Source organism: Lacerta agilis, chromosome 3 (genome assembly GCF_009819535.1).
Source record: "Lacerta agilis isolate rLacAgi1 chromosome 3, rLacAgi1.pri, whole genome shotgun sequence".
In the NCBI taxonomy this organism is placed as follows: Eukaryota; Metazoa; Chordata; class Lepidosauria; order Squamata; family Lacertidae; genus Lacerta; species Lacerta agilis.
In genome coordinates, this window is record NC_046314.1 from 88,602,202 (window position 1) to 88,628,855 (window position 26,654).

At 41.3% G+C, this 26,654-nt stretch overlaps 1 protein-coding gene across 1 annotated transcript; it reads right to left on the reverse strand.

Annotated features, from left to right (window-relative positions):
- Positions 1-7,288: 7,288 nt before the first annotated feature.
- Positions 7,289-12,333, reverse strand: SRP9 (signal recognition particle 9). The gene is made up of 3 exons (XM_033144674.1): positions 12,198-12,333; positions 11,457-11,525; positions 7,289-8,558 (listed from the first exon to the last, which is right to left on the reverse strand). Exons 1-3 carry the CDS (start codon positions 12,267-12,269, stop codon positions 8,439-8,441), a joined length of 261 nt encoding a protein of 86 aa, XP_033000565.1. The 5' UTR covers positions 12,270-12,333; the 3' UTR covers positions 7,289-8,438.
- Positions 12,334-26,654: the final 14,321 nt, after the last annotated feature.

A 26,654-nucleotide genomic window follows, 5' to 3' on the forward strand; every position in this document is an offset into this window, starting at 1 on the left:
GCAAACGTGACTTGAAACACAGAGGGGAAATTACCTTGATGCATTTTAACCCAATAATGTGTTCAGAAATTGCTTTACATAGGATTATTTTTCGGCCTGGATGCTTAATACACTTCAGATGCCCCCCACCTCTATAAGGAAAGTTTGTCCTGCTCTTGCTACGTGTTAGATAATAAAGGATAATGGTGATTGGAAGACCTTAATGAGGAGAGGAAGATTCAAAGGGCTTTTAAAAATGGCATGTATGAAAGTGGAAGGAGAAGAGTGAATTAGGTGGCTGTATGCAGGGCCGTCTTAACCATTGAGCCTACTGGCGCAAGGTACCAGGGCGCAATGGCCTGGAGGGCGCCTCCGCACTCCAGCCCCTCCGGCAGCGCCCGCCGGCTGCCTGGCGAAGCGGGAGCACGAGTTGGCCAGCCGCGCCACGCTCTCCGGCTGCCAGGCGAAGCGGGAGCGCGAGTTGGCTGGCCGCGCCCTCCAGCTGCCTGGCAGAGCGCAAGCTGGCCGGCCGCCCCGTGCCCTCCGGCTGCCCAGCAGAGCGCAGGAGCGCGAGTTCGCCGGCTGCGCCAGGGCGCCTCATATCCTTAATATGGCCCTGGCTGTATGAATATATAAAAGATGAAGTGAGAGGTCAGGGGGGAGAGGTCTGCTTTCTGATAAATCCACTGAGCTACAGGGTCGTCCCTCAACAGAGTTATGCATGTAATTTTTTCAGCATTGGGGCCCAATGTATCCTCTTAAGCCCACACAAGGGGAAGTGAAATAAAAGCAGAAACCTATACAGCTCCAAAGCTGGTTTGTGCAGGTCAAAAGAACAGAAAATCCATTGTGCCAATTGTCCACTTTAAATTAGGCCTGTATTGGGTGGTGTTCAGAAATGGCAGACTGAAATGAATGCCCCCTGCAAATATATGGCTATGTACCAGTGTTCAGAGCCTGCTGGGCAAAAGCTCAACCTGACAGAACATGGTTATTCTAGCATGCATATAAAACCCATTGCTGCTAGTTGTTTATACTCATTCCATTCTCTTTAACAGTTAACAGTGGCTTTTTACTGAAAACACATACTGAGTTGTCGAAGAAATCATGTCAAATGAATTCTGGTATGCAGCAAGAAAATAAACACATAACCTCACTGGGGTTATGAAGTGCAGAGGAGCTCTAGTCTCTCTGTGCAACAGTAGGGTTAAGCACATTTCAGAGTCCAAGTATTTAATGACCCAAGTTTCCACAGCTTCATTTGTACCAGAACTAATCTTCATATGGTTTGTGTTAAGAGCATATTTTTCTTTGTACCTTTACATGCATTCCACTTGAACCACCCACATAATATAGTGAGACTATGGCTGTGTACACATTACCATTTGCCGGTACTCCAACTCCAGTGTACTCCCACAGCTGGTGTTTAAAAAAACCAAGTATACATTAGCCACTATCCAAACGTATATTGTAGCATCTTGCAAAATACTGTTCTCCCTCAAAGCACTTCTCATCCAATTTGAAAACAAGCTGTGGTTAAGCTGAGGTGTGTAAATTTTAGATCACTGTTGGACAGTGCATGCACAGATGAACAGGAGTTTCAGAGGGTTGCAGACAGGCAAACTGGGTAATGTGCGAGGAAACAAATAAGGTAGTTATGTGTACAGCTACGTAAGACACCACTTGAAACACAGCAGGGGGAAATGGCCTGGTTACATTTTAAACTGCTAAAGTGTATGTGCCCTATATACATGTTGCTAGGGGCCAGCCGTAAACACAATAGCTTTTATTTGTATGTGTTAAAAGGCTTTTTGAAATTACAACATAATGATTAAATACAGTCCATCTATGGGGAGTACATATCCCAACCATCACACACATAAGCAACTTGTATGCTCCTCTAGACATTATGCTTGTCATCACCAGCTATAATTAATATTAAATAAATAATAATAATAAATGTATACCCCGCCCATCTGGCTGGGTTTCCCCAGCCACTCTAATCTAATCACAGTAACCTTTATACTAAATGCTAACAATAGTAAAATGGTGTCATACCAGCAAAATATAGTGGATATGCTTAGGAGCACTCTTCAGTGGGTCTGCCCGATTTTAGCATGATAGTGCATACTTACTTGCCATCTTTGGGTAATGCCAAGCATGTCTCCTTCAATTTCATTGTGATTAGGGATGGTTAGTAAAAAAGATAAGATGTTGACGTTGATTACGACAAAAATAATAGTAGACCCTTGTTCTTCACCCTGATGTATTACATTTCTTTTGCAGTGGAGTATTTCATATTAAAGCGACGCAGGTGGTGCTGTGGGTTAAACCACAGAGTCTAGGGCTTGCTGATCAGAAGGTCGGTGGTTCAAATCCCTGTGATGGGGTGAGCTCCCGTTGCTCGGTCCCTGCTCCTGCCAACCTAGCAGTTCGAAAGCACATCAAAGTGCAAGTAGATAAATAGGTACCGCTCTGGCGGGAAGGTAAACAGTGTTTCCGTGCACTGCTCTGGTTCGCTCCCTTGGCCAATACAGCGAGATGAGTGCCACAACCCCAGAGTCATCCACGACTGGACCTAATGGTCAGGGGTCCCTTTACCTTTACCTTTATTTCATATTAAGGTGAGGCAAATATAAACAGTCAAGACACAAGTTTAATACATTAGTGATAAGTACACCTAACATGGTTATTTTGGATATGCATCCCACCCTATCTTTAGCAATGCAACTCAGGTCACAATCTCTTATTCTGTCACCTGGCAGGAAGCAGTGTATTCTTAGAAAACTCATCTTCAAAGTGTGAATTCCCAGTGCAGCACAATCTACACAGTAGCAAGCTTGGGGAACCCCAAAGACTTACAGAAGTACAAAAAAAAGAATATTTGGGGTGAGCCCAAAATAGTAGTGAGGGTTGAGCATGTTCAATGGGCACATAATGCTGACTGCTAGAGGAGAGTGAGATGGAATGGAATGGTGTATCCTAGAAAGGGGCCATCAGCTTGCACCCTGAATTGGAACAGTGCACATCACAACATTTTGTTATATGCCTCACTTGTAATAAGCTAGTTTTATGATTATGGCTCCACTGCAGATCTTTAAGTTGGATAGAGGCAAAATGCTATTATTATGTGAAGCTCTGGTCCACGGGGTCACAAAGAGTCACACGACTAAACAACAAATAGAAATATTTTGTGACCCTTAATAGAATTTTTATCCCTTCAAAGTTCAAAGAACTTCTAGTAGCAAATTCCCTGTAATTTATTTATCACAGAATAAAACTGAGCACATTCAGTTATGTGCAGAATTCATAAATCAGTATCAATGGAGTGTTTTACAAATAAACTGACTTTATCCCCCCCACATACCCCAATAAATCCTTTACTTGTTTGGAAGTACAGTAAAGCTTCTTTTGGTGCACTGCATTTTCTAATGGGACTGCAATGGAGCATATCTGACTTGTAAGGCGACTCAGCTGATTCACTCAAAAGCTGTAACACCATCTTCAAAGTTTAGTACTTAAACCTTGCTATTCCTGGGAAGTAATGCCTTTCCAAACCCTTTTCACTACTTATACAATTTATTACACTTGGCCCTTACTAAATGTATCACACTAACACATCACTTACTCAAGAAAATGTATAGATTTCATATAGTAAACATGCTGACTGTATTTTTTTTAAAAAAACAACAACTAGGTAAGCATTTATTCATGTACCTATTCCCATTTTTTCCTTAACCTGCAGGCATCGTTAGCGCAGAAAAACTAACCTGCTCCTCCCTATTTTCCTAGGGTTCCTTATGTAAGCTTTTCACTACTTTCCTAGAATGCCTTCTGCATCCCCATATAAAATTTAAAGGCTTAGAATGCTTTTTATAATCTATTTTTCAATGGTATTTCAATTCATAATAAGCATGTGAGATTAGGCATTCATCTTTTTACACTCCATTCAAGATTTAGTTTAGGTGAGCAAACAAGATTTCACAAACTTCTAGGTATTATTCTATTTCAGTTGTTTTCATGGAATCCTGTGTATCTTTGTTAGTCCACCTTTACCTTGTTTTTTCAGATCTCTCTCATCCACTCTGGCTTTATATCGTTAGATCCTGCATATGGTTATTTCTGAAAAATATATAGTTATGTAAGGTCTGGATCTATGAGGGTGGTACCACCTTGTCCCTTGACAGATATTTGATACAGAATTAGTACATACTGTGACAGTACATTGGAAGACTTAATTCAGTACAAACACAAGACAGGGTTTTTCAACTCTTTCAAAGGCATTTTAAGCATCTAGGAATAAGGCATCTTTTAAAAAAATAAAATAAAAATAAATTCATATTATTGCTCATACCGATCAATTGCCGAATGCTTTATGTTGCCTTTCTTTGCATGCCAACTTGACTACTCTTCCTGTTCACCTGTGGACGTGCCAGCATGAAAAGTTTTAGGTGTGGTACGAGAGATAATTAACACATGTCGTTAGCTAGCTCAGGGCAAAATTTGGTATACAAACATGATCATTCACTAGTGTCAGTTTTCCTTAGGTAAATTCTTCAAAGTAATTTCTTATCAGGATCAAACTACAGGGGAATCCCCACTTATACCAGGACGCCTCTGAGTGGGGATTCCTCCATTCTGTCCCCACCCCATTTAGGCACTGAAAACACTGCATGAGTCAGCAGGAGCCTGCGGTGCTGATCACTTCAGAGTGGGGAGAGGCTGTACTGCACACACACACACACACACACACACACACACACACCTCTAGGACCTCTGAACTCTCCATCCTGCATTCTGTAGAAAAACCATGTTTCAGCTTTTAAAAAACTAATGGAATTTTTTAAAGTTGTGCAATCAAGTTTCCATGAATATGGCCAAGTCATCTAACAATATAAAAATAACATGTAACAGTATGAGGCAATGCATAAAACAAAACAGATAAAATGTCAGGGAAGGGGGGAAAAGTACCGCAATAGGAAAGTCCTTGAGGTTATTTCTAGCCTGGCTAGAATGTGGATTTTTAGGAAGAAAATGACGCCCTAGCAGGCATTTTTTTTAACTCTTCAGTGAGGCCTTCATAACCATTGATGGACCAGTTACAGGTAGGTAGCTGTGTTGGTCTGCCATAGTCAAAACAAAATAAAAAAGGATTTTATTTTTTTATTTTGTTTTGACATTGATGGACCAATATCCCAAAGCCTCCATTTGTATATTCATACCTGCTTTTGATTTTTGGAGGGGATGCTACTATGGGTGTCAGGCCATTAAGAACACAGCACTAATATAGAGTCTACTGTTCTAAACAATTCCAAGTGCCTGGTTTTGATATAAGATATGCTGAGTAAGTAAGACCCATAATTACTCAAATATATGCCGTTTCAGGTCACACTAATCAAGTAGACCCAGCTATCAATACTTTGCATTGTACCATCCTCACAAAGACATACCGGTAGATTTAAAAAAAAAAAAATCAGAGGAAGGAAAATTAAGTCCAGTTACATATTTCATAAGGTATGCTCTTAATTAGATGTGATAATACTGTATTGATGAACCACTTCTTAACTGCAGCATTACAGCAAGTATGACTCAGATGCTTTTAATAACTATCATTGCATCTAGCACATGGTAGCCTCATACAGAACTGAGAAAAGGAAGTGGAGCCAGTTACCAATTAGGATCCTGAAGAAAGTGAACAGTAGAGAACCAGCTAAACAAGTTCACTCTGTTATACGAAATATCCAGTAGCAAGCTGCAAAAATTGTGCTAAACACATCCCCTATGTGCCACCATAGCTACACGTTTATAGGATACTAGTGGCTTTTCAGTGTGAAATATGGTTACCTAGTCCTCAGCATTCTCTATAGTTGAAATCCCAAACACAACTACTGTATCTGAAAAACAACCACCACTACACACCATGAATGTCTGACTAAATATATATGGGATCAAGTAGAATAAATGAAAATTTAGGAAAACAAGAAAAACAAAACACAAGTAGCCATTTTCTAGGAAACACATCCACCTGTATGGTGCTACTAAGATTATATACTTTCAGAGCCTCCAGTATTTTAAGAATAAAAGAACATTTTAATAAAAACAAGAGATCAGTCATTTACCATTCCTTGTCATTCAAACCTGAGGCTGAGAAGAATCCTTTGCATACTCAGTACCAGGCTTTTACAACCAAATCATTGGCCACATTCCATCAGGGTAAGCCAAAAACCAGTGCATGTTGCTGCTCTTACTTAGTGTGAACAGCAGCAACAAACCATGATTTCCTAACCCAAATAAACTAGAATCAGGAAGCCAAGAAAAAACACTGCTCATTCACAGTAAGATATAGCTTAGAGCACGGCCTTCTTCAACAAGGCATTAGGCAAGTCAAAATGCAACCCTTGATTAGAAAAGGTTTAACTTTATCATTTGAGTCATGTAGAAGTAATCTATCTGCCTATCCAGCTCCTTAGAACCTGTGTGTTTGGACTTAACACTAAATTATGGTTTAATGTTTACACGGCCAAGATATGGGCTTGAGTCCTCCCCCCTCCCCAGCACAATCACAAGAGACAGTATGATCACAAGAAGCAGTATGCTTCTGAATACCAGTTGGTGGTAAACACAGATAGCTAGTCTGCTGTTCTGCTCAATTCCTGCTTTTGGGTTTCCCATAGGCATCTGGCTGGCCACTGTGAAAACAGGATGCTAGAATGGATGGCCTGATCTAGCAGGTTCTTTTCGTTGTAAGAGCAGAAGGACCAAAAGGCAAAGAGATCACACTCAAAGCATGATGCCAGTTATTCCCATCTGCTTGCATTTATCTTATTCCATGCTCCAACTTTTCCCTCTTCCTCTCCAACTTTTGCTCAGGCTTCACCCACCTCACAGAGGGAAGGTAAGAAAATGTAGTCTGTGTACAAACGGCAAAGGTATGGCTTGCGCTCATTGTACAAACTGGTGTGCATGCACAGATAGTAAACAGTCTGCATAGTTCAATTTTTTAATATCAGGGCTTTGCACAAGCAAAAAAGAATATAGGGTACTTACTCTAAATGCGGACTATGACTAGGTTCACTATGTTGAAGAAATCGGGGAAAACAAGTGCTTTAGTAGGAAGCATATGGAACGCAGCTGGGCTTTGAAATGGTTGCAATATAATGCCGAAAAAATAAGCAGACTAAAGAATGAACCTCTCTATAGCACACCAACTGTAAAAGGTGAAAATGACTGGAGTTCAATCCCGATGAGAAGCACAGATTTTTATATTAATGCAATATAAATTATGGAGAAAGGCAACATTAGGAGAGGCAGTTGTACTGGCAAGTATTTTATTTTGCTGATCTCATATCAGCACCTGAAGTGGCATCAGACAATTCACCATGCTGTATGAAGCATACTTGTGTAACCAACACCCCCCCTTGTAATGGTTTCTACAGCATATGAGGACAATATGAAAAGACTGCTTTCTTGGAGAAGAGGCAACATGAAAACAGTTATGATTTGACACCAAGAACATACATACATACATACAATTTATGTAGTAGGTAAGCTTTCCCTCTCTCGACTGCTGTATTAAACAATATGTAATACCACTCATATTGTAGCACCAATATTAGTGTTTGGTGATTATGATACCTTTATAACAACAAAAATATTTAAAGCTTAAAAAGTGAAAGCAATGTAGTAAAGGACATTTTAAAAACTTTTACAGATGTTTTAGCTGCAACAAACCACATTGGGCGAATCCAGAATAAAACACTCCAAATAAAGTCCTGAATTTGTTGCTGTGAACACTTGTCTGCCATGAACAGAAGTTTATTCCTTATCAAATTTTAGATAACTACTAAGTAGTCAATATATATTGATGATTTTCAGGCCAGTATGTTTTTCAGATCCATAAAATGTTTATACACAGGCTTAGCTGTATTGCCAACTATTCATTTTGGCAATTTTAATCTGTTTTGGAAGATGCTATCGCTAACTCAATTATATATCCATACATAAAGGCTTATTATACCCCATTTCTACATTAGGAATTCATTGTTCTTCTCACTTTAGCCAACACAGCAACATAAAATTCATTAAGAACAAGCAAAAACTCCTCTATGATAGCATCTTGAAGTCCCCTCAGAGGAGCACACGTGCTTCCTCCCATTTATTTTTAAGCAGAGTGCTGAGATTTACAAAAGAAAAGTACAAATCTACCCTAACGTATTTTAACCTTCAGTATTTCCAGCAGAGGATATACTCTTTTGCTCAAATTAAAAAAAATAAATAGAGGCTTTCAAATGAAAGCATATAGTCTTCTCACCACTCTGAAGTGGAGCCTGAAAATCCTTACAAAACCCCCTTTACAATCCACTTTATGCCACACTTCTTTTGTCAAAAAATCTGCCCAAATCCAATGATATTTTCCTCCTGTGAAATATGACTGGAGCATTCATTTTACTTCCAGCTATTCAGTCTGTTTCCATGACAACACTGCGGGATTCTTTGGCTACCATGAGTCGCATTAGTTGACTGTGGAATTTCTCTATCTTCTTTACATCTTGAGCCTGGTCCGTCCTATAGAGCAGACACTGAAAGAAAAAAGGGTGGGGGAGATAGCTTTAATTTTGGTTTACCCAAGACACCAAGAAGACGCTTTTAAGAGATTGTTGCACCAGAAATAAAAGATATTGTGCTATATTGAACAACATTTGTTTTGAAATTTGTGCTACTGTATTTTGAGAACACACAACTTTTTCCACAGTCCAATTTTGGTTTACAATGCATGGTACTCTAACGATAGAAAATACCTTTCACTTAAGTTGTTGCAAGGATGGTACTGTCAAACACAGTTACTAATCCACACTGTTAGAAACACACTTCTCAACCAACACATGTGCAGATTTACCTAGAAGCCCTGCCAAGTTTAATGAGGCTTTCTCACAAGTAAGTGTGTAGAGAAGTTGTAGCTTAGGTATTAGATAGCGTATTATAGCTGAAATAGAGCATAAGGACACTTTTAAAAAAAGCTTTCCATTAGAATATGCCCTTATTCCTACATTCGTAGCCTGTGAAAGGGGCAACTACTTTGATGTTAGCAGCCCTGAGCCCGGTTTGGCTGGGGAGGGTGGGATATAAATAAAATTTATTTTTATTATCATCATCATCATCACTACTGTGCTTTCAGGGAAGTTAAGAAAGCTGCCTAAGGTTAGCTACCTGAACTATGACTCCAACCTTAAACACTATTTTCTGAGTGGAAGTAAAGATTAAATATAACTGTGTAGAATCTTTCTCCATTAAACATAACTTTATTTTCTTATTTACCTGAAGTCTTAGCATGAGAAACATCTGTTTGCCTTCAGATATGGGCCAATGAGCATGCAACATTTAAGAGGCATTCCTGACTCATAATGCTGGCAGGAAAAAAATATTTCCATTTCTCCCACAAGAGACTCATTTCACCAAAATACTGTACTGTATTCTGAAGTTCTGACCTGTTTTTTAATTAAAAGACGACACTTCTTTTAAAAGCAGGTTAACTATGCAGTGACACATCTTTATTCAGATGTAAGTTCTGCAATATTTTGTGGTGCAGCTAACAAATTTATTTAGAAGCAGCTAACAAATTCTGAAAAGCTAACAGTAAAACTGGAACAGAACCAGTTTGTTAAAACTGGACTTCTTGACACAGCAGGTTCTGGAAAGTCTTCAAGGGGGACCAACTATTATTGTTTCTAAAACAATATTCCAGGTCTTGGTTTTATACAGGTGCAACACATTTTGCAGGTACAATAAACATCACAATTTCATTTTTTCAATTTTTCTGAAACAGCAGATTCTCATTTCTGTTCAGTTCTTCAAAAACGATGACAACAACAACAGCTTGGTGCTGCACTACAATGATATATTTCAAGGGAGCGGCGTTAACAGCTAGCCTTCTAGCCAGGATAGCAAGCACCAGATGATTGGGTCAAACAGAAATAGCCATCACCTTTATTTGTGAGTTTCAGACACATCTGGCTTGCCACTGTTAGAAAGTAAAAGCTGGACTACATGGGACATACAAAGGATTATTCATATGCCCTCCAATAAAAAGCTAATGAAGAACTAGAACTAGAACTGGCCATCCTATGGACCTAACGCCTAAATGTTTTAGCATTCTTTGAGTAAACTCAAAGAGCTTTACATAGAGAGTACACAGGAATTACATTTGCCCACTACTGTTAAAGTCATTTCTAATTATGTGCTGAAGCTTTAGTAGTTTTTTTAAAAAACGTATGTTGTTGAGTCTGAGATTAAATATTTCACTATTTCCGAACTTTGAAGTGCAATGCTTTTTTCTGAAAGCTTTATGCTCCATCTAGTGTGGTGTAGTGGTTAGATGGTCAGACAAGGATCTGTGAGATCAGGGTTCAAATCCCCACTCAGCCATGAGGCTTACTAGGTGACCTCGGGCCAGTCACTGCCTCTTAGCCTAACCAACCCCACAGGGTTGCTGTTGGGATTAAATGAGGAGTGAGAGAACCATTTACACCATCTTGAGTTCTATGGAGAAAAAGGTGGGATATAAATACAACTGGGGACATATTATTATTATTATTATTATTATTATTATTAGCAATAAATAAAAATAAATAGTCCCATAGCCATACCCATATATGGAAGACTTAAAGAAATTGTTTGAAGGCATTAAAGATGATAAAATAATTTCTCCATTGAGCATTTAGGGTAAACTTTGATCTACAATAGGAGATACCCCAATAATCTACCAACTTTTTAAATATTAGATGCCAGTGTTGTTCAGGAATTCTAAGAAACACCACCTCAACACATACACAAATGTAGTTCTAAAATCAGCAGTCAAAATCAGTTTAGTGCTGTTTTGAAATGTACCACAATTGTGATTCAAAATGGCTTTCAGTAATATCAAAATACAGTATAAATGAAAAATTGCTCCTTGATCTCAGGAAACATCAAGCCTAATTTTGTTATGATAACATAGGAGTCATCCAAATGCATTGTTTGTTGTTTAGTCGTTTAGTCATGTCCGACTCTTTGTGAGCACTAAACATTTAGTAAGTAGATAGTCTGCATCTACTTTTAGTGGAGGAATGTCAAGGGGGCAGAGGCTGCTTAACTCTTCATCTCACCATTTGCCTGTGTAGCAACCTTCCTGATTAGCCCAACCCCCTACATACAAGGGATGATGCAAACCAGAAGGAAATAAGCTCAAGATAGGGAGTGAGATTTACACAGACAAATGGAGGAACTGATAAAGTACCATACCGGTTTCGCTGCAAAAACAACCACAAGCAGTTTTCAGCTGAATATATTAGAGACTATTCATCCAAATAATTTAGTTTGGGGATCCTTTTTGGCCCAGAGGGCCAGATCTTTATCTCCCCACCCCCACAGGTCAACTTTGGCAGGTGCCCCAGACATTTCCCAGCCTGCCCAAATCAATAAATTGCAGGAGTTTTACTTACAACTACATCATCTGTTACTTTAATGCACAGATTACCATCGCAGTGCCGATATTTCAGTACCACACGCACCTGAAATGAAAGAAGCAACATCTTATGGGTTGTCATCTTCACACTCAAAAGCACAGAAGTATAGTTTTTTTTAGTCCAGCTGTGAAAATAGCTCTGCAGGGACTAGTAGCCCTTTCATTCATTTTACTAACCCACTTACCTTAGGAGTCATTTGATTCCTAAAAGGAATGCACACCAATTAATCACACATTTCCCTGTCTGCTCACAATACCTTCCCAAATCTAGACCAGCTTGTCGAACTGGAAGAATGTGACTTGGCAAAGTTTACATGAATGCTTACAACGCCAACTTAAGCCATGGAAACAAATACCCGAGGGTTATTTTCCTACAACCATTTAAATGCTTATTTCCCCCAAACCCGGGGCGAGAACCATTCTGTTCGTGGAGAAAACCTAGCAAAACAGTTTCACAAACGAATTCAAAGAAAAGAACCTTAAAAATAAACCACATGAAGACCTTCAGGATCACAATTACGGCACAATTCGAGCTCTGGACGTTTTAGTCAAACCGGCGCGCCTATAATACAGTAGACGTAAATCAAAGCTAGGAGCTATTAGGTATCGCAAGATCCTGGCAGACCTTTTGGGCGAGACATCCGACCAGACACTCCGCCCCCCCCCCCGCAGCCTCTTCAGCAAAAGCCTGCGAGCCTCCTCGCTTCTCCCAAGTTACCTTCATGGGGTCGGACATGTAGAGTTTCTCGGCCGCGCGGGTGAATTCCTCCCAGGTCTGATAGTGCGGCATGGCTGCTCCACTTCCCCTCGGACCGAGAATGTACAGCTCAGCGGTCTGCAGAGCGAGCAGCAAGAGGGATTCAAGCAACGGGCATCGCCATTGGCTTGAGGTGTGCGCGCGCACCAATAGCGAGCCCTGTTGTTCAGAAGTCGCTTTCTCCTCCCTTCCCACCCACCACCGCCTCTTCCTGCGCCAAAGGGAACTCGCGGGATGGAATGCTACCATAGAGAAGAGCAGAGCGGCTTCCGGAGCATGGCCCAGCGAGGAGCTGAACTCACAGCGCCCCTCGATGGCCTGTAAGGGGTTCGCAAGTCTTACCTCTGAAGCCGTTCAAAGACGGCGCTCTTTTTTGCTAAAGAGGGAGGGCGGCCGTTGGTCGGCTCGTACAATTCAGAAGGGGGTGCAAAGGACGAGAGTAAGAATCCCGTTTTTCTTACCTTCGCTCAGTATTCCCCCCAAAGAATCACGAGAACTGTAGTTTTCCCCAAGCTACAATTCCCAGCACCATTAACAAAATACAGTTTCCAAGATTCTTTGGGGGGAAACCACGCACTTTAAATGTGCTTTAAATGTATGGCTTTGGATGTGACAGTAGCAAATTAGCAGTGCTGCATCTTACGGAATGGTCTTTCATGTAATGTGGGGCTTGATATAGTATAAAAGGGACAGGTAACGAGGTTAGCCTGAGAGATTTCACTTTCTTGGGTTCCATGATCACTGCAGATGGTGACAGCAGTCACGAAATTAGAAGGCGCCTGCTGCTTGGAAGAAAAGCAATGACAAACCTAGATAGCATCTTAAAAAGCAAAGACATCACCTTGCCGACAAAGGTCTGTATAGTTAAAGCTATGGTTTTCCCAGTAGTAATGTACGGAAGTGAGAGCTGGACCATCAAGAAGGCTGATCGCCGAAGAATTGATGCTTTTGAATTATGGTGCTGGAGGAGACTCTTGAGAGTCCCATGGACTGCAAGAAGATCAAACCTATCCATTCTCAAAGAAATCAGCCCTGAGTGCTCACTAGAAGGACAGATCCTGAAGTTGAGGCTCCAGTACTTTGGCCACCTCATGAGAAGAGAAGACTCCCTAGAAAAGACCCTGGTGTTGGGAAAGATGGAGGGCACAAGGAGAAGGGGACGACAGAGGATGAGATGGTTGGACAGTGTTCTCGAAGCTACTAACATGAGTTTGGCCAAACTGCGGGAGGCAGTGAAGGATAGGCGTGCCTGGCGTGCTCTGGTCCCTGGGGTCACGAAGAGTCGGACACGACTAAACGACTGAACAACAACAACAACAAACGAGGTTAGCCTAGCTTGTGCCATTTCTTGTGATGTGCAGTCAGCCACTCAAGGTTGTTCAACTGCTGGGTAGAGCACATACACCCCCAGTCTAAACAAAATTAAAAAGTAAAATAAATCCTACCAGTAGCACCTTAGAGACCAACTAAATTTGTTCTTGGTATGAGCTTTCGTGTGCATGCACATTTGCACACTTCTTCAGTCTAAATCAGTGGGTCACACTGGCCTCCACAACTTCATTGTGGTCATTGTTTCTGTGCAACTTACATGGGAGTAAAAACAAATGTCTGTACACAAATGTTCGCACAGGCTAGTTTGTTTTTCAAAATACTTGGCATTCTAAATCTTAGTAGCCTTATTGTTAAAGAGAATCTTGCAGTAGGTTTGGAGAAGTTGTTGGTTGTGCACATGACAGCAGGACGTGGGGTGAGGTGGGGTGGGTGGAGGGAGAAAGCTGAAAAAGGTAGACATTTTGGGAAGAGGGACACACACTCTGAAGTGAAGATGCTTTTATGCTGCTCAGCTTATTAAAACTAGCAAAGAGACAAAAGAATTACTCCGTTGGGTTGTGAAAAAGAAATGGTTTTCTTTTTCCTTGGCTAGTAGATTCCTCATTAAGCAAGAACTTACATGACCATCTACAGAGGAGAAACATTTTGTTCTAAAAATGTCTTTTTAAACCGCTGAATTTGAGATGTTCTAGATCCAGCCACATCTATTTCAAAGCAAAGGCTTGAGTCAGAAGAGGCACTGTAGTTTAGCCAATAGCTGAAATGAAAGCTGCTTGCTTCAACAAGAGGCTGCAGGTGAGACAAATTTTAGAGATCCTAGCTTTCCTAAAGTCAGTAAAAGCTAGTTAAAATTTGTTGGACAGTAGGAAAAATGTTCAAGCTTTTCAGATTAAAACAAAATGTGAATGCATAGATGGGCAATTGTTGCTCAATAATTACAAATATAGCAAGCATCCGTTGTTTCTGCCCATGCTTAAAAAAACTTCTATGATTGCTATCATATAGCAAGCAAGAATAGCAGCCTTCTATTATCTGCCTTAGGGGAGATGTACTTAAAACCCATAAGTTCCTGATCTGAATTACAATGGAAACTGCTGTTTTAGATTAGCCAAAATGAGCAAGCCTCAGTGGTGTATGGCCAAGTAAACAAGAAGCAAAGCACCCCACAGAATAGCTCAGCAAACCAGAAGTTGAATTCTGCAGAGTAGTAGCTCTGGACTCTCCAGCTAGCAGCAGAATAAGCAAAATAAGAAAGTGCAAGCCATGTTTTTATTGGACGCAAAATGATGGCATGTGGATCAAAGGGTTGTAGGAATTGTGGGAGAAGGTGTGCTGTTATTGCTTTTTTCAGCATTCTAGGGTTGTTGCTTGTGTTTGGGTGAAGAATGCCACCCAACTGTGCTGCTAATACTTAATAATAGATTGTTAGTGTGGGCCAGTTTTTGTGGTGCTGGGTATTCTATTAAGACATTATTAAATGACGTGCAATAAAATATACTTCTAATTTTAAAATATCCAGGTCAAACTATATATTACACAGGAAATAGTGTAATGAAAGCCCATTAAAGAGTAATGCTCTTAATTGCTCCCCCGCCCGGCCAACAGTTCCCTGAACTGATGGAGTTTTATTTGAGCAGCACGTTAGCTGAATCTGGGCCATTACAATGAAAAACACTTAAAAATACTTAAAATCCACTATCCCAGTAGCAGAAAACTTAAGCAGCACCACTAACTAAACAGCATAATTAATTCATCAACAGCCTGGGGAAATGGACATTTTTATCAGGTGCCAAATATGTCAAAGAAGACTCGAAGTGGACCAGTGTGGAGAGGGTCACATAAATGGGGAGTCAGAGCGGAAAAGGCCCTCTACCTTGTCATTGTCCTCTGAATCTCCCTCAAGGGAAGGAGCCAGAGATGAAGATCTAAGGGTAGAATCATAGAATCATAGAGTTGGAAGAGACCACAAGGGCCATCCAGTCCAACCCCCTGCCAAGCAGGAAACACCATCAAAGCATTCCTGACAGATGGCTGTCAAGCCTCTGCTTAAAGACCTCCAAAGAAGGAGACTCCACCACACTCCTTGGTAGCAAATTCCACTGCTCTCACTGTCAGGAAGTTCTTCCTAATGTTTAGGTGGAATCTTCTTTCTTGTAGTTTGAATCCATTGCTCCATGTCCGCTTCTCTGGAGCAGCAGAAAACAACCTTTCACCCTCCTCTATATGACATCCTTTTATATATTTGAACATGGCTATCATATCACCCCTTAACCTTCTCTTCTCCAGGCTAAACATACCCAGCTCCCTAAGCCGTTCCTCATAAGTCATTGTTTCCAGGCCTTTGACCATTTTGGTTGCCCTCTTCTGGACACGTTCCAGCTTGTCAGTATCCTTCTTGAACTGTGGTGCCCAGAACTGGACACAGTATTCCAGGTGAGGTCTGACCAGAGCAGAATATAGTGGTACTATAGTGGTAGGTTCATCTCAGGACAGAAGAGGCATTCCTTGCTGCCTGCTCTCTCTTCTATTTCTCACAGGGCAGGTGGAAATAATGGCCTATGGTTTGAGAGCCCAGCCCTTATTTGAGTTGATGCTCATTTGTGTAGTTTCGCCCCCTCAGTGGTGCCATCACAATGAAACCTTGGCCAGTTTCAAGCAACATCCTTTGTAATATGTAGTTATAATGTGATTATAATTGTTGCTATAATGCTTCTACGCCTGAGCAGCTGCTGTTTACACTTGTTATTGCTCAGACATATATTATGTATCTTACCTTTGGCTCTTTTTTCTGCCTGCTCACCCTTCTGCCAGGCAATTAGATGCAATTACACATTATGAGAGAAATACATTTGTCTCACAGTGCTAACATGGGCGCTGGAGGCGACATTTGCAGGAAGAACTGGTGAGGGAGCAGGGGGTTCTTAACCCTTCCCCTGCCGGCTGATTCTTCCCTGCAAACATTACGGTTTCATCAATCTGTATCCAAACAGATTCTTGGATCGGAAGAAGCCACTTAAGTGTTAAGAGAGAATGCATCACCAAAAAGGAAGATCAAAGAGGACTCAGATTCATAAAATTGGCATTTTAGAACTAATTATTATACTAATACAATACATCTCATCCTAGTTGAGGAGACAAGCCAGGTGTGTATCCGCTTAGTCAGGTGCTAACTGTTAATGGGCAACTGCTTTATTTTTTTTAAAGCATTTTTTTCCTGATGAGAAAGGCTTCCAGAGAGGTTTTACAAATGTCATTGCTAAGGCACTGATAACTTGTAAGACCGCAGCTTTCCATTCTTATCATCCTTTACTTTGAAACTGCACAGCCCTTCAGACAGAGGTTGCTTTCAAACAGAGGAGTGCACTCTGAAAAATAGGGCATGCGGCCACCCAACCAGAAGCAAGATTGGCTGGGGAAGAGGACTTTGTAGTTGAGGCGCAATAGTAATTAGAATCGCTAAGGAGGCCGGCAACCTTCCTACACTGATTTTTTCCTCCTTATGCGTGTTTATGAGAACTCCTGTTTGCTGATGTAATATATAGTTATTGTTAGGTCTTTTTTTCAGCTGGAATTTGCTGGAACTCGGTTCCAACACCTCTCAGGTGGGCGACATTGTCGTTCTAAGAGAAAGAGGGAGGTGATCATGGTGAGTTCCGGAAAAATAGCACTGGTTATTGTGATCCTGACATTGGTGCAAGTTATACCACCAATATTTTACATTGCAGAAAAGCAGCGGTAGAGTGAGTTCCTATGGCCATCCAACTGTTGTGGGGCTCCAAATCCCATCAGCCCTAGCCAGTGTGGCCAGTGGTCAGGCATGATGGGAATTGTAGTCCAGCAACATCTGGGGTATGTGTGTCACAGGTTCCCACCCCTGCTGAGCAGTGTAGTTCAGCCCTGGACCAGCTCCATGTTTGAGGGGGCACTAGATAGAGTGCCCTAGGGTGAGACCCCTCTTATGATTGTAGGCCTTCTCTGGTGGACGACAGCCGGCAGGCAGCAGCAAGGAGCGTTTTGAAGTGAGGAGTATCTGGCCAAAATGGCAAGTTCTTTCAGCTTCAGGAGAAATGTAGCCCATTTTTAATAGGATGGATTTAATTTTGTTTTGTTTTAACCATGTGCAAATGTTTCCTGATCTTCTGAAAGCTCTGCCATATTTATAGTTTTGCGGGGGTTTGGTATTGGGTGTATATTTGCCTGTCCCACCCTCCCTGCTCCACTTCCAAAGGCATGAATTTATGTTGCCTGATATGGCTTAGTTTCAAAATGAGAGATGTTGTCTGAAAGTCATGTTCCTTCTTTCTTAAATGGAAGGCATTCCCTCTATGAGTGCCTACAAAGCAGTTGATGTTTCTCAGGGAGGAAAGCAGGGCACTGACATTTTAAAAACCACTCTTTCCTTCATGGATGCTGTGAAGAAATCCTGGTTTGGGGAAGGCACCAGTCCTACCACTTAAAAAAGATACTAGCTACTAATGCCTCACAGTTGTGCTTAATATTTCTGAAATCCCAGCTGACTTATCTGGGCCTTGGCATTAAAAAAAATCTCGGAGACAAAGCACATTGTAAAAATATTTGCATCAGTGAGAAAGGTTAGCTTCCTCCCCCATCCCTTTCACATCAGCTTTATTAACAACTGGGGGAAAAACCTGCATATAGCTCCACCACTGTCTTAAAGCAAAGCAACACATTTTTCTCCTGTGATTTCCATCTCAGCTTGTATGACAGTATCACAGCCATTTAGGTCCTCTCACAGGAGAGGAGAAACAGGTGTTGGGCCTTTGATCAAAAGAAAAAGAAGAAGAGTTTGGATTTGATATCCCGCTTTATCACTACCCAAAGGAGTGTCAAAGCGGCTAACATTCTCCTTTCCCTTCCTCCCCCACAACAAACACTCTGTGAGGTGAGTGGGGCTGAGAGACTTCAGAGAAGTGTGACTAGCCCAAGGTCACCCAGCAGCTGCATGTGGAGGAGCGGAGACGCGAACCCGTTTCCCCAGATTACGAGTCCACCGCTCTTAACCACTACACCACACTTTGGGGTTCATTCTACTCTTGTATTTATATACACTTAGTTGTTCTCCTCTACCATCTATATGATCATCTATAAAATCTGCCTAGCTATAGCTGGTGCATCAACTGCAGCTGTTTCTGGACCAGGATAGCTTGGCCTCAGTGACCCATGTTTTAGCATTACTTCAGATTGATTACTCTTAGTTTTCCTTGAAGACCATCTGTAAATTACTAAAATGAAAGAGCAAGCATGGCTCAAGGCATCTCCACCTTAGTTAGAACTAGGATATTTCCTATCAAGCATCTATTTCCTAGCTATCTTATTTTTCCTAAACTCCAAGTCTCTGTGTGATTATATCCAGGGTAAAGTGTGCTCCTCCAAAAGGGATTCAGTATTAAGTTCAACTTCTGCATAACGTTTTAACTCCAAATGTCAACACTTAAGAGGTCATACAAAGGTGTTTTCATGTGCCTATTTCCCCATGTGCCGCATACCACACATATGGTATGGTGATCCCATATGTAAACTTATTCTGGTTATATTTCAGCTACCTTTGCTCTGCAAGAGAAGATAAACAGTGCCTACACATGCCTATAGAAAAGTGTCATTGAGGACATTCCCAGCTAAAAAGGTACAGGATTGTAGCTTTAGAACACAAATAACCTGCATTTAAATGTACAGTGGTACCTCAGGTTACAAGCACTTGAGGTTACAGACTCCACTAACCTGGAAGTAGTACCTCATGTTAAGAACTTTACCTCAGGATGAGAACAGAAATCGTGCGGCGGTGCGGTGGCAGTGGGATGCCCCATTAGCTAAAGTGGTACTTCAGGTTAAGAACAGGTTCAGGTTAAGAACAGACCTCTGGAACAAATTAAGTTCGTAACCAGAGGTACCACTCTATGTGTTCAGGGGAATATGGTAGCAATATATGTCCCAGTTAGATGAAATGATATTTCAGGTATCCCGGTCCCAAGCTGTATAGGGTTTTATATGCCAAAACTAGCACCTTGAACTTAGACTGGTAGCTAATATTAAGCTGTGCAGTGTTTGGCTTTGATTTAGGACGGTGTTTTAGGAGTACAGTGTTATATTCCCACAACTCACTGAGTGTGGATCTGGTTCCTTGGCAGAAAGATAGTGTGGCAATTACTACTTTCTCATCCTTCCACTGCCCTACAGTTTCATGCAGGCAGATCCTATGCCTTTTTACACAGAAGTAAGTCTCACTGTGTTCAGTCGGGCCTACACCCTTGTAAGTGTGTACAGGATGCATACCCTTGCAAGTCTTTGCCTGAGTACAGCTGCATAGTTCAAGTTTCTTGTACTAGGGCAATCTGGAAATACTGAAACTGTGCCAATACAGGAGCATCTATGCATAATCTTATTTATTTTGAGCTTTCTTTGGCAGGAGATAGAATTACTCTCTTTAAAAAGTTACAATTGCATAAACAGAACAGCTCCTGCTGAAAGCCAGTGAATGTTTAACATTAGTGAGGTTTTGTGCCTTTAAAAAAATCTCTTTCTGAACTTGTTATTGCAGAAAAATTAAATATTCAAAGCCTTGGGTGGGAAGCGTGTGTGAAGAGAAGCCTTCACAAAACTCATGCATTATGTATATGGGAGGGAATTCCCTCTTTCTGAATATGTATTTCAGATTCTGGCAATCAGCTAAAATCACTTCTTTCCATGGTAGTGAGTATTTTTAACTTCTCTTGGAGGAGGGGGGGAAAAGCAACTCCCTCAAGATGCCAGTGGGGGGGGGGGAGGAGTACTAGCTTTTAAAGAAATTAGGCTCAGTCTTCTGTCATCCTGAATATTTCCAGAAACATGTGGCTTTAGAAACAAAGCTTTCCTAGGGTCACTCTTCAATACAGGGGTGAAGGGTAAGCATTTAGGAAGTGTGAAAGACTACCCTGCAGGTAGCTAAGTTTCCAGTACAGTGTCATCTAATTATTTTCCCTTCCGAAACTTTAGCGGTTTTAGGAAATTGTGTGATCTGTGGTCCTTCAGGAATGCAGAAGGGAGTTTAAAAAGTCTCTCCTGAAGGATTCTTCCCAACAACTCAAAGAAGGTGACTGCATTCAGTCCTGAATTGACAACATGACCCCATTTTAAGGTTTTGGAACGTACAGTAATATGTGACTGAGAGACTAGTTACATTCCTATGAATCGTCTTCTTTAGATGAAATGCCAAATTATAACACCCTGTCCTTTCTCTGTTTCCTTAAACTTACATTCATTTGCATACGCCTGCCTCTCATGAGATCGCATATGGACAGTATCTTATGCTTCTTCCGTTTCTTTGTAGTTAAAGATGGCAAAGGGCTTGTCATAGATGCCTTACTGTAGCTGCCCTTTCTTCTTGGCTGGAGTTTTCTTCTGGGAAATCTGAAACAATAAATTGCAGGCTTGTGAACCAGGTCTCCAGCTAGCTCTTGGGCTAAAGGTTGTGCAAAACAGCACTTCTGCTTCCTTATATGATAACCAGTTGATACTGATGTCTTAGGTCCCTTCCACAACATAAATTTAACACACTGCTTTTCTGCTACCCACCCCCAAGAATCCCAGGAACTGTAAAGTACTGGGAATTGTAGCTCTGTGAGGGATCTCCAGCAACTACATACTAAGGTTCCCAGAATTCTTTGGGGGAGGCCATGATTGTTAAAGTGGTATAAGAGTGCTTTAAACATTTGGTGTGGATGGCACCTTTGTGCTCCCCAGCTGATAATAGATTTGAAGCATCTTAAGTGAGGAGCATCCTCTTAATATCCCTGAACTTTTAACATTTGTTAACCAAGGCTGGATCTAGACACATCAAACAAGCGTTAAATGTGCTGTAAATTTAAACAGGGAAAACAGGTAGAGAAAAACAGGAGCCCACATCGCCACCTGCTGGCACAATGTTATATCACATATACAACACTAATTGCTTTTTCTTTACTAATCTAGCTGAGTCCCAAGCTGTTCTCCATTTTCTTGCATAATGATTGGTAAACAACAACAAGAACCTAAGAATGCTGGCATACCTCGCCCATTGGTCTGAACCTTTTGCTTTTACTTATTTAAAGCAAGGATTATGGAGAGACAGCTAACCAGCATTACATTTGCCAACAAACATGAACACACAGTTTCTGTGAACTAAACTCCCTGTGGAGGTGTGATGGTTCATGAGGTTTCCATTTTTTGGAAGACTGCTGCTTCTCATTATCAAATCTCTGTGATCTCCAGTTTTCTGGAGATCTCTCTAGGGTAGTGTATAATGCTCTTCCTCCACTTCTATTGAGACAAACAGCTGTTTTACAGGAGGACAAGCTCCTCCTGGAAGAGGAACGTTAATGTGCTTTGCTGGGGATGACTGCTGGTGAAAGACTGACATCACCCTCCCCCTTTAACTAGAAAACAAATCCCAAAAATGCAATAATCTGCATAACATTCCCATGTTGTTTTCTTCCAAGAAACTGCGGCAGCTCCTCATATGCAGTGCATATGTAACACCAAACCAAAGCAGGGAGTCCAGAGCTTGAATCAATATTCCATTTTTTGTTGTTGGAGCACAAGCAATAACCAAACTGGTCCCCTAGGGAACCACGTAGCTCTGAAACCTGCTGCCACAAGTGGTTGTGATAGCTACTAGCTTAGATGGTTTTAAGAGGGGAATAGCTACGGTAACTTAACTGAGAATAGCTCTATCCATGGCTGTTAGCTGTGATTATTATATTGATACTATGGTATGGTATGGTAGCATGCAATGGAATACAAGCTGCTGGGAAGCAGCAGTGAGAGAGCACTATTGCTTGTAGGCTTACCAGACTTCTGTTTATACCCTGATTGGCCACTCTGGGAGGCAGGAACCTGGGCTAGAGGCACCTTTGGTCTGAGCCAGCAGGGTGTTTCCTATCGTTTAGTTGCTAAAAGTCCCCCTTTCAAAATCTTTAAAATACTGGTAGCCTTAGACTAGGTCAGTGTTTTTCAACCTTTTTTGGGCAAAGGCACACTTGTTTCATGAAAAAAATCACGAGGCACACCACCATTAGAAAATGTTAAAAAAATTAACTCTGTGCCTATATTGACTATATATAAAGTAATTTTTCAATTTTTCCCACGGCACACCAGGCAACATCTCACGGCACACTAGTGTGCCACGGAACAGTGGTTGAAAAACACTGGACTAGGTCACAAGGTCAGCCCATACAAAGCTGTACCACAATTTGAGATTCAGACTCCCTTGAAAAGTAGTGAATGGGCAGAATAAACCTGAGGTATCTGTAAGAAGCATTTTCATCTGAATAATAATAATAATAATAATAATAATAATATTTATTTATTTATTTATTTATTTATTTATTTATTTATTTATACATACCCCGCCCATCTGGCTGGGTTTCCCCAGCCACTCTGGGTGGCTTTGACAAAACATGGGAATCCACCAGTGATGTGTGGTCCATGGACTAGAAGGACTAGGCTAGTCCCCTAAATGTTCCCCTAGCGCCTCTTTCCCAAAGCCCAGGAAGCTTCTGTTCGGCATAGGGAGGGAGGCGTGATGCTCATGCGCATGATGTCAAAACACACACACACATGCATCAACCTCATAAGTTGCGCTTCTGACCCTAACTGTTCCTCAATGAAAAATTTCAACACACACCTCTGGAATCCATAGGGATTAGTTTAGCACAGTGATTGTCTAAAAATTGTACCAGGTTGGTTTATTAGTCGCTGTGGCTACTGTGGTGCAGGGTATAAGTCACATCCACACTATTCATTTAACACACTCTTATATCGCTTTAGCAGTCATGATCTGTAGCAGGATCTGTAGTTTTAAGGGTGCTCTTTGAGGGACAAACAACAGTTCTCTGGATTCTTTGGGGGAAGCCATGTGCTGTTGTTGTTTAGTCGTGTCCGACTCTTCGTGACCCCATGGACCAGAGCACACCATGTGCTATAAATGTGCTTGAAATGTGTTTGAAATGTGTGGTGTTTGAAACCTGTAGTTTGTTATGGGTGCTGGGAACTGAAGTTCTGCGTGGGGTCTAACAACTCTTAAGCTACAGTTCCCAGTATTCCAGGAAGCCGTGGCTGTTAAAATGGTATGAATGCTTTAAATGTGTGATGTGGATGTCAACATAGTTTGCCATGCATAGTTTCCCATGCAGACTGAGATATTCATTAAAAAAGAAGTGCTGATAAAAACAAAAACTAGCCACCACATATGCATGTAACATGGAAAATTGTTGTTTTTTTAAATCACTAAAAACTGGCAACCATTTACAGTAGGCGCTAATGTGTAAGAATTCTACTACCGTGTTTCTCCTAAAATAAGACACCGTCTTATATTTTTTTTTGCTCAAAAAAACACAATATGGCTTATTTTCAGGGGATGTCTTATTTTAACCGTGTCGCATCGGTACGCTGCATAGCCACGCCTCCCCAGGCTGTTTTAATGGGAGGTACCGCGTCACTATGGCTTATTTTCGGGGTATGGCTTATTTTTGGGGAACGGCTTATATTTTGCAAATGCATAGAAATCCTGCTATGGCTTATTTTATGGCTATGTCTTATTTTAGGAGAAACAGGGTAATTCACAGCCCTTGTTAAACAAACTTGAGTTTGCTCTAAGATGAATTTTCTGTTACATGGTTGCCTGGAGAAACTGGAGAACTGGATTCTGAGAGCACAATAAGGTGTCTCTGCTGATGAGAATGCTCCAGCATACTTTGACCTCCTAAAAGTCCATGATAAGATGTGGTTAGCAAATAGTGGCACACATCTGTTTAAATGGAAACTGGAGGAACAATTTTGGAGTGAGATGAGTTTGGAGACCTGTTCTGCCCAGAAACAGCCACATCCTAATTCTTAAGCATAAGAAAGACCATGGAATGCCTTTCCCCCAGGAGTAGGTTTAATTCAATACCCCATAAAGCTTGTTATGTATTCTATTCACTCCTCAGAGAAGTATCATGAGGGTTAATTATTTTCCTGCTCTGACTCACAGTGATTCTTGTGCCAGAGGATTCTGGCAGAGAGTGTAATCCTAGTGATACCCCCAGTAAGGAAGCCATTGTTAGCAATGCTCACGAAGAAGCGCTAATGGACCCTTGCTGCAGAAGCTAAGAGCTTTGGCTCAAAGATTAAAGGAGAGGCAGGGGCCCAGAAACCTTAAGACCATTGCATTGCCCTTAATAAATTCTCACCACAAATAGCTTTTTAGTAGCCAACAGCAGACAATGCAATTTCTCTCACGGGGCCGAGCTGCATTGGTAAAAGGGAAAGCATACATTATTGAAGCTAGTGCTGGAAGCTGTTTGCTGCATCAAGAGCACTATAGAGACAGAATCTTAGGTCAAATCTAAAAATGGTATGTGCGTTTGAGTGCCAGACGCTGGGAACAGAAAGACTGACTCTTTCCACCCACCATGACCTGTGAGCTTCTCTGATCAACGTTGGCTAGCCTGTAATGTTAGTAAGCTGCCTTGTCCCGGACGATTGGTTTATCCAGCTTACACTTGGGTTGGGGAATCTGTGGTCCTCCAGATGTTGGTGGACTACAACTGTTGGTCATGATAGCAGGGGTTGATTTGTGTCGGGAGTCCACCAACTTCTGGAGGGCAACAAGTGTCCCATCCCTGGTTTGCATGTGCAAACGGTGGTCCTTCAGGTTCTCAGGGAAGAGTCTTTCCCAGCCCTACCTAGAATTGCCAGGGATTGAACATGGAACCTTTTACATGCAAAACATGTGCTCTCCTACCGAGCTATGGCCTTTCCCACAAATGCTAGATTAGCTATGTTTTTGTTCTGATTCTGCAAGCCAGTCCTGGTATTCATATATTCTCATCCTAATTGGGCACTGTTGCACACAAGAGAGATAAAGGGGCAGAAATTCTATCTTGTCAGTGAGATAGCATCTAGAAGGTGAAGCCAGTGAAGTCTGTTTCTAGGTATATCAAGAGAAGTTTTATTTTTCATGCTAATGAGACTGTTAGTACAAGGACACACCCTGCCCAATAGGCAATAATATTTTGTTAGTTTCAGCTATCATGTCTTCATAGTTGTTCAGCCTTTTCTTTGGTCTGAAGTACTATTTGTTTGTGGTTCTCTTTGTTCCAGGTAAATAATTGTTGATGATCCTTTTGGTCCCTTCCAGCTCTACAATTCTGTGATTATGTAGTCTTTTTATTATTATTATTTTTAAGGATCAGGTAGTAGGGAAAGGAAAATACCTCTGCCAGAGACCCAGGAGAGCTATTGCCAGTGATACTGGGCTAGATGAACAAATATGGTGTAGGGCAGCCTCCTATGGTCTTAAAATTTTAGTAGCAGTAGGAACCACTGTAACATAATTCTTAAATCCCAGAACTGAAAATCCCTGTATGTGCCTTTAAAAGGATTTTAGAGAGCATTTAGTTCTGCATTACCAGAATGTGGTGCATCCTTTGTTTTTCCCAATCCCACCACAATGAGACTTTTGTCAGTTTTGCAAACAGATAACGTGTTCTTCTTGGCTCCATTTCCTACCATTTGTGGCTAAGCTCCTATGGTTAGAAGTGTCTGGCAGCTGCAAAATACGTCTAAAAATTGTATCACTATTAGTCAACAGCAGCTACCATTGGATACAGTACAGCTCTATAGTGCAAGATAAGAAGGCTCTGTGCATGTGTGTGTGTGCCTGTGCTTGCGTGCATGCATGCATGCATGCATGGACAAATGAATGTGTTATTTGTATGGTGTAAGAGAGGTTACAACGTTTTGACTGCATGTTGTTTTCTCGTAGTTGTAGAAGTAATAGCTACTGGCATGGTGTGGTTTTCTTTGATCTCCTGTATTGACCATAGTGTCTCTTATACGCTGCAATTTCTTCAGTTTCCTCGCCCTCCTCTTTATTTGACCATGTTTTTATCCACTTGCAGTGTGCTGTGGAATTTCTGCTATTAAAGGAGGAGAAATTCTGCTATTAAAAAAAGTAAAGTAAAAATGAGAGGAAATTTGTAATAGACCTTCTCCCTCTCCCCTTTCCCATGTTGGGGAACAGAAACTGACATGTGACAATTCACAGAGAGGAAATTATTCATTTTTCTT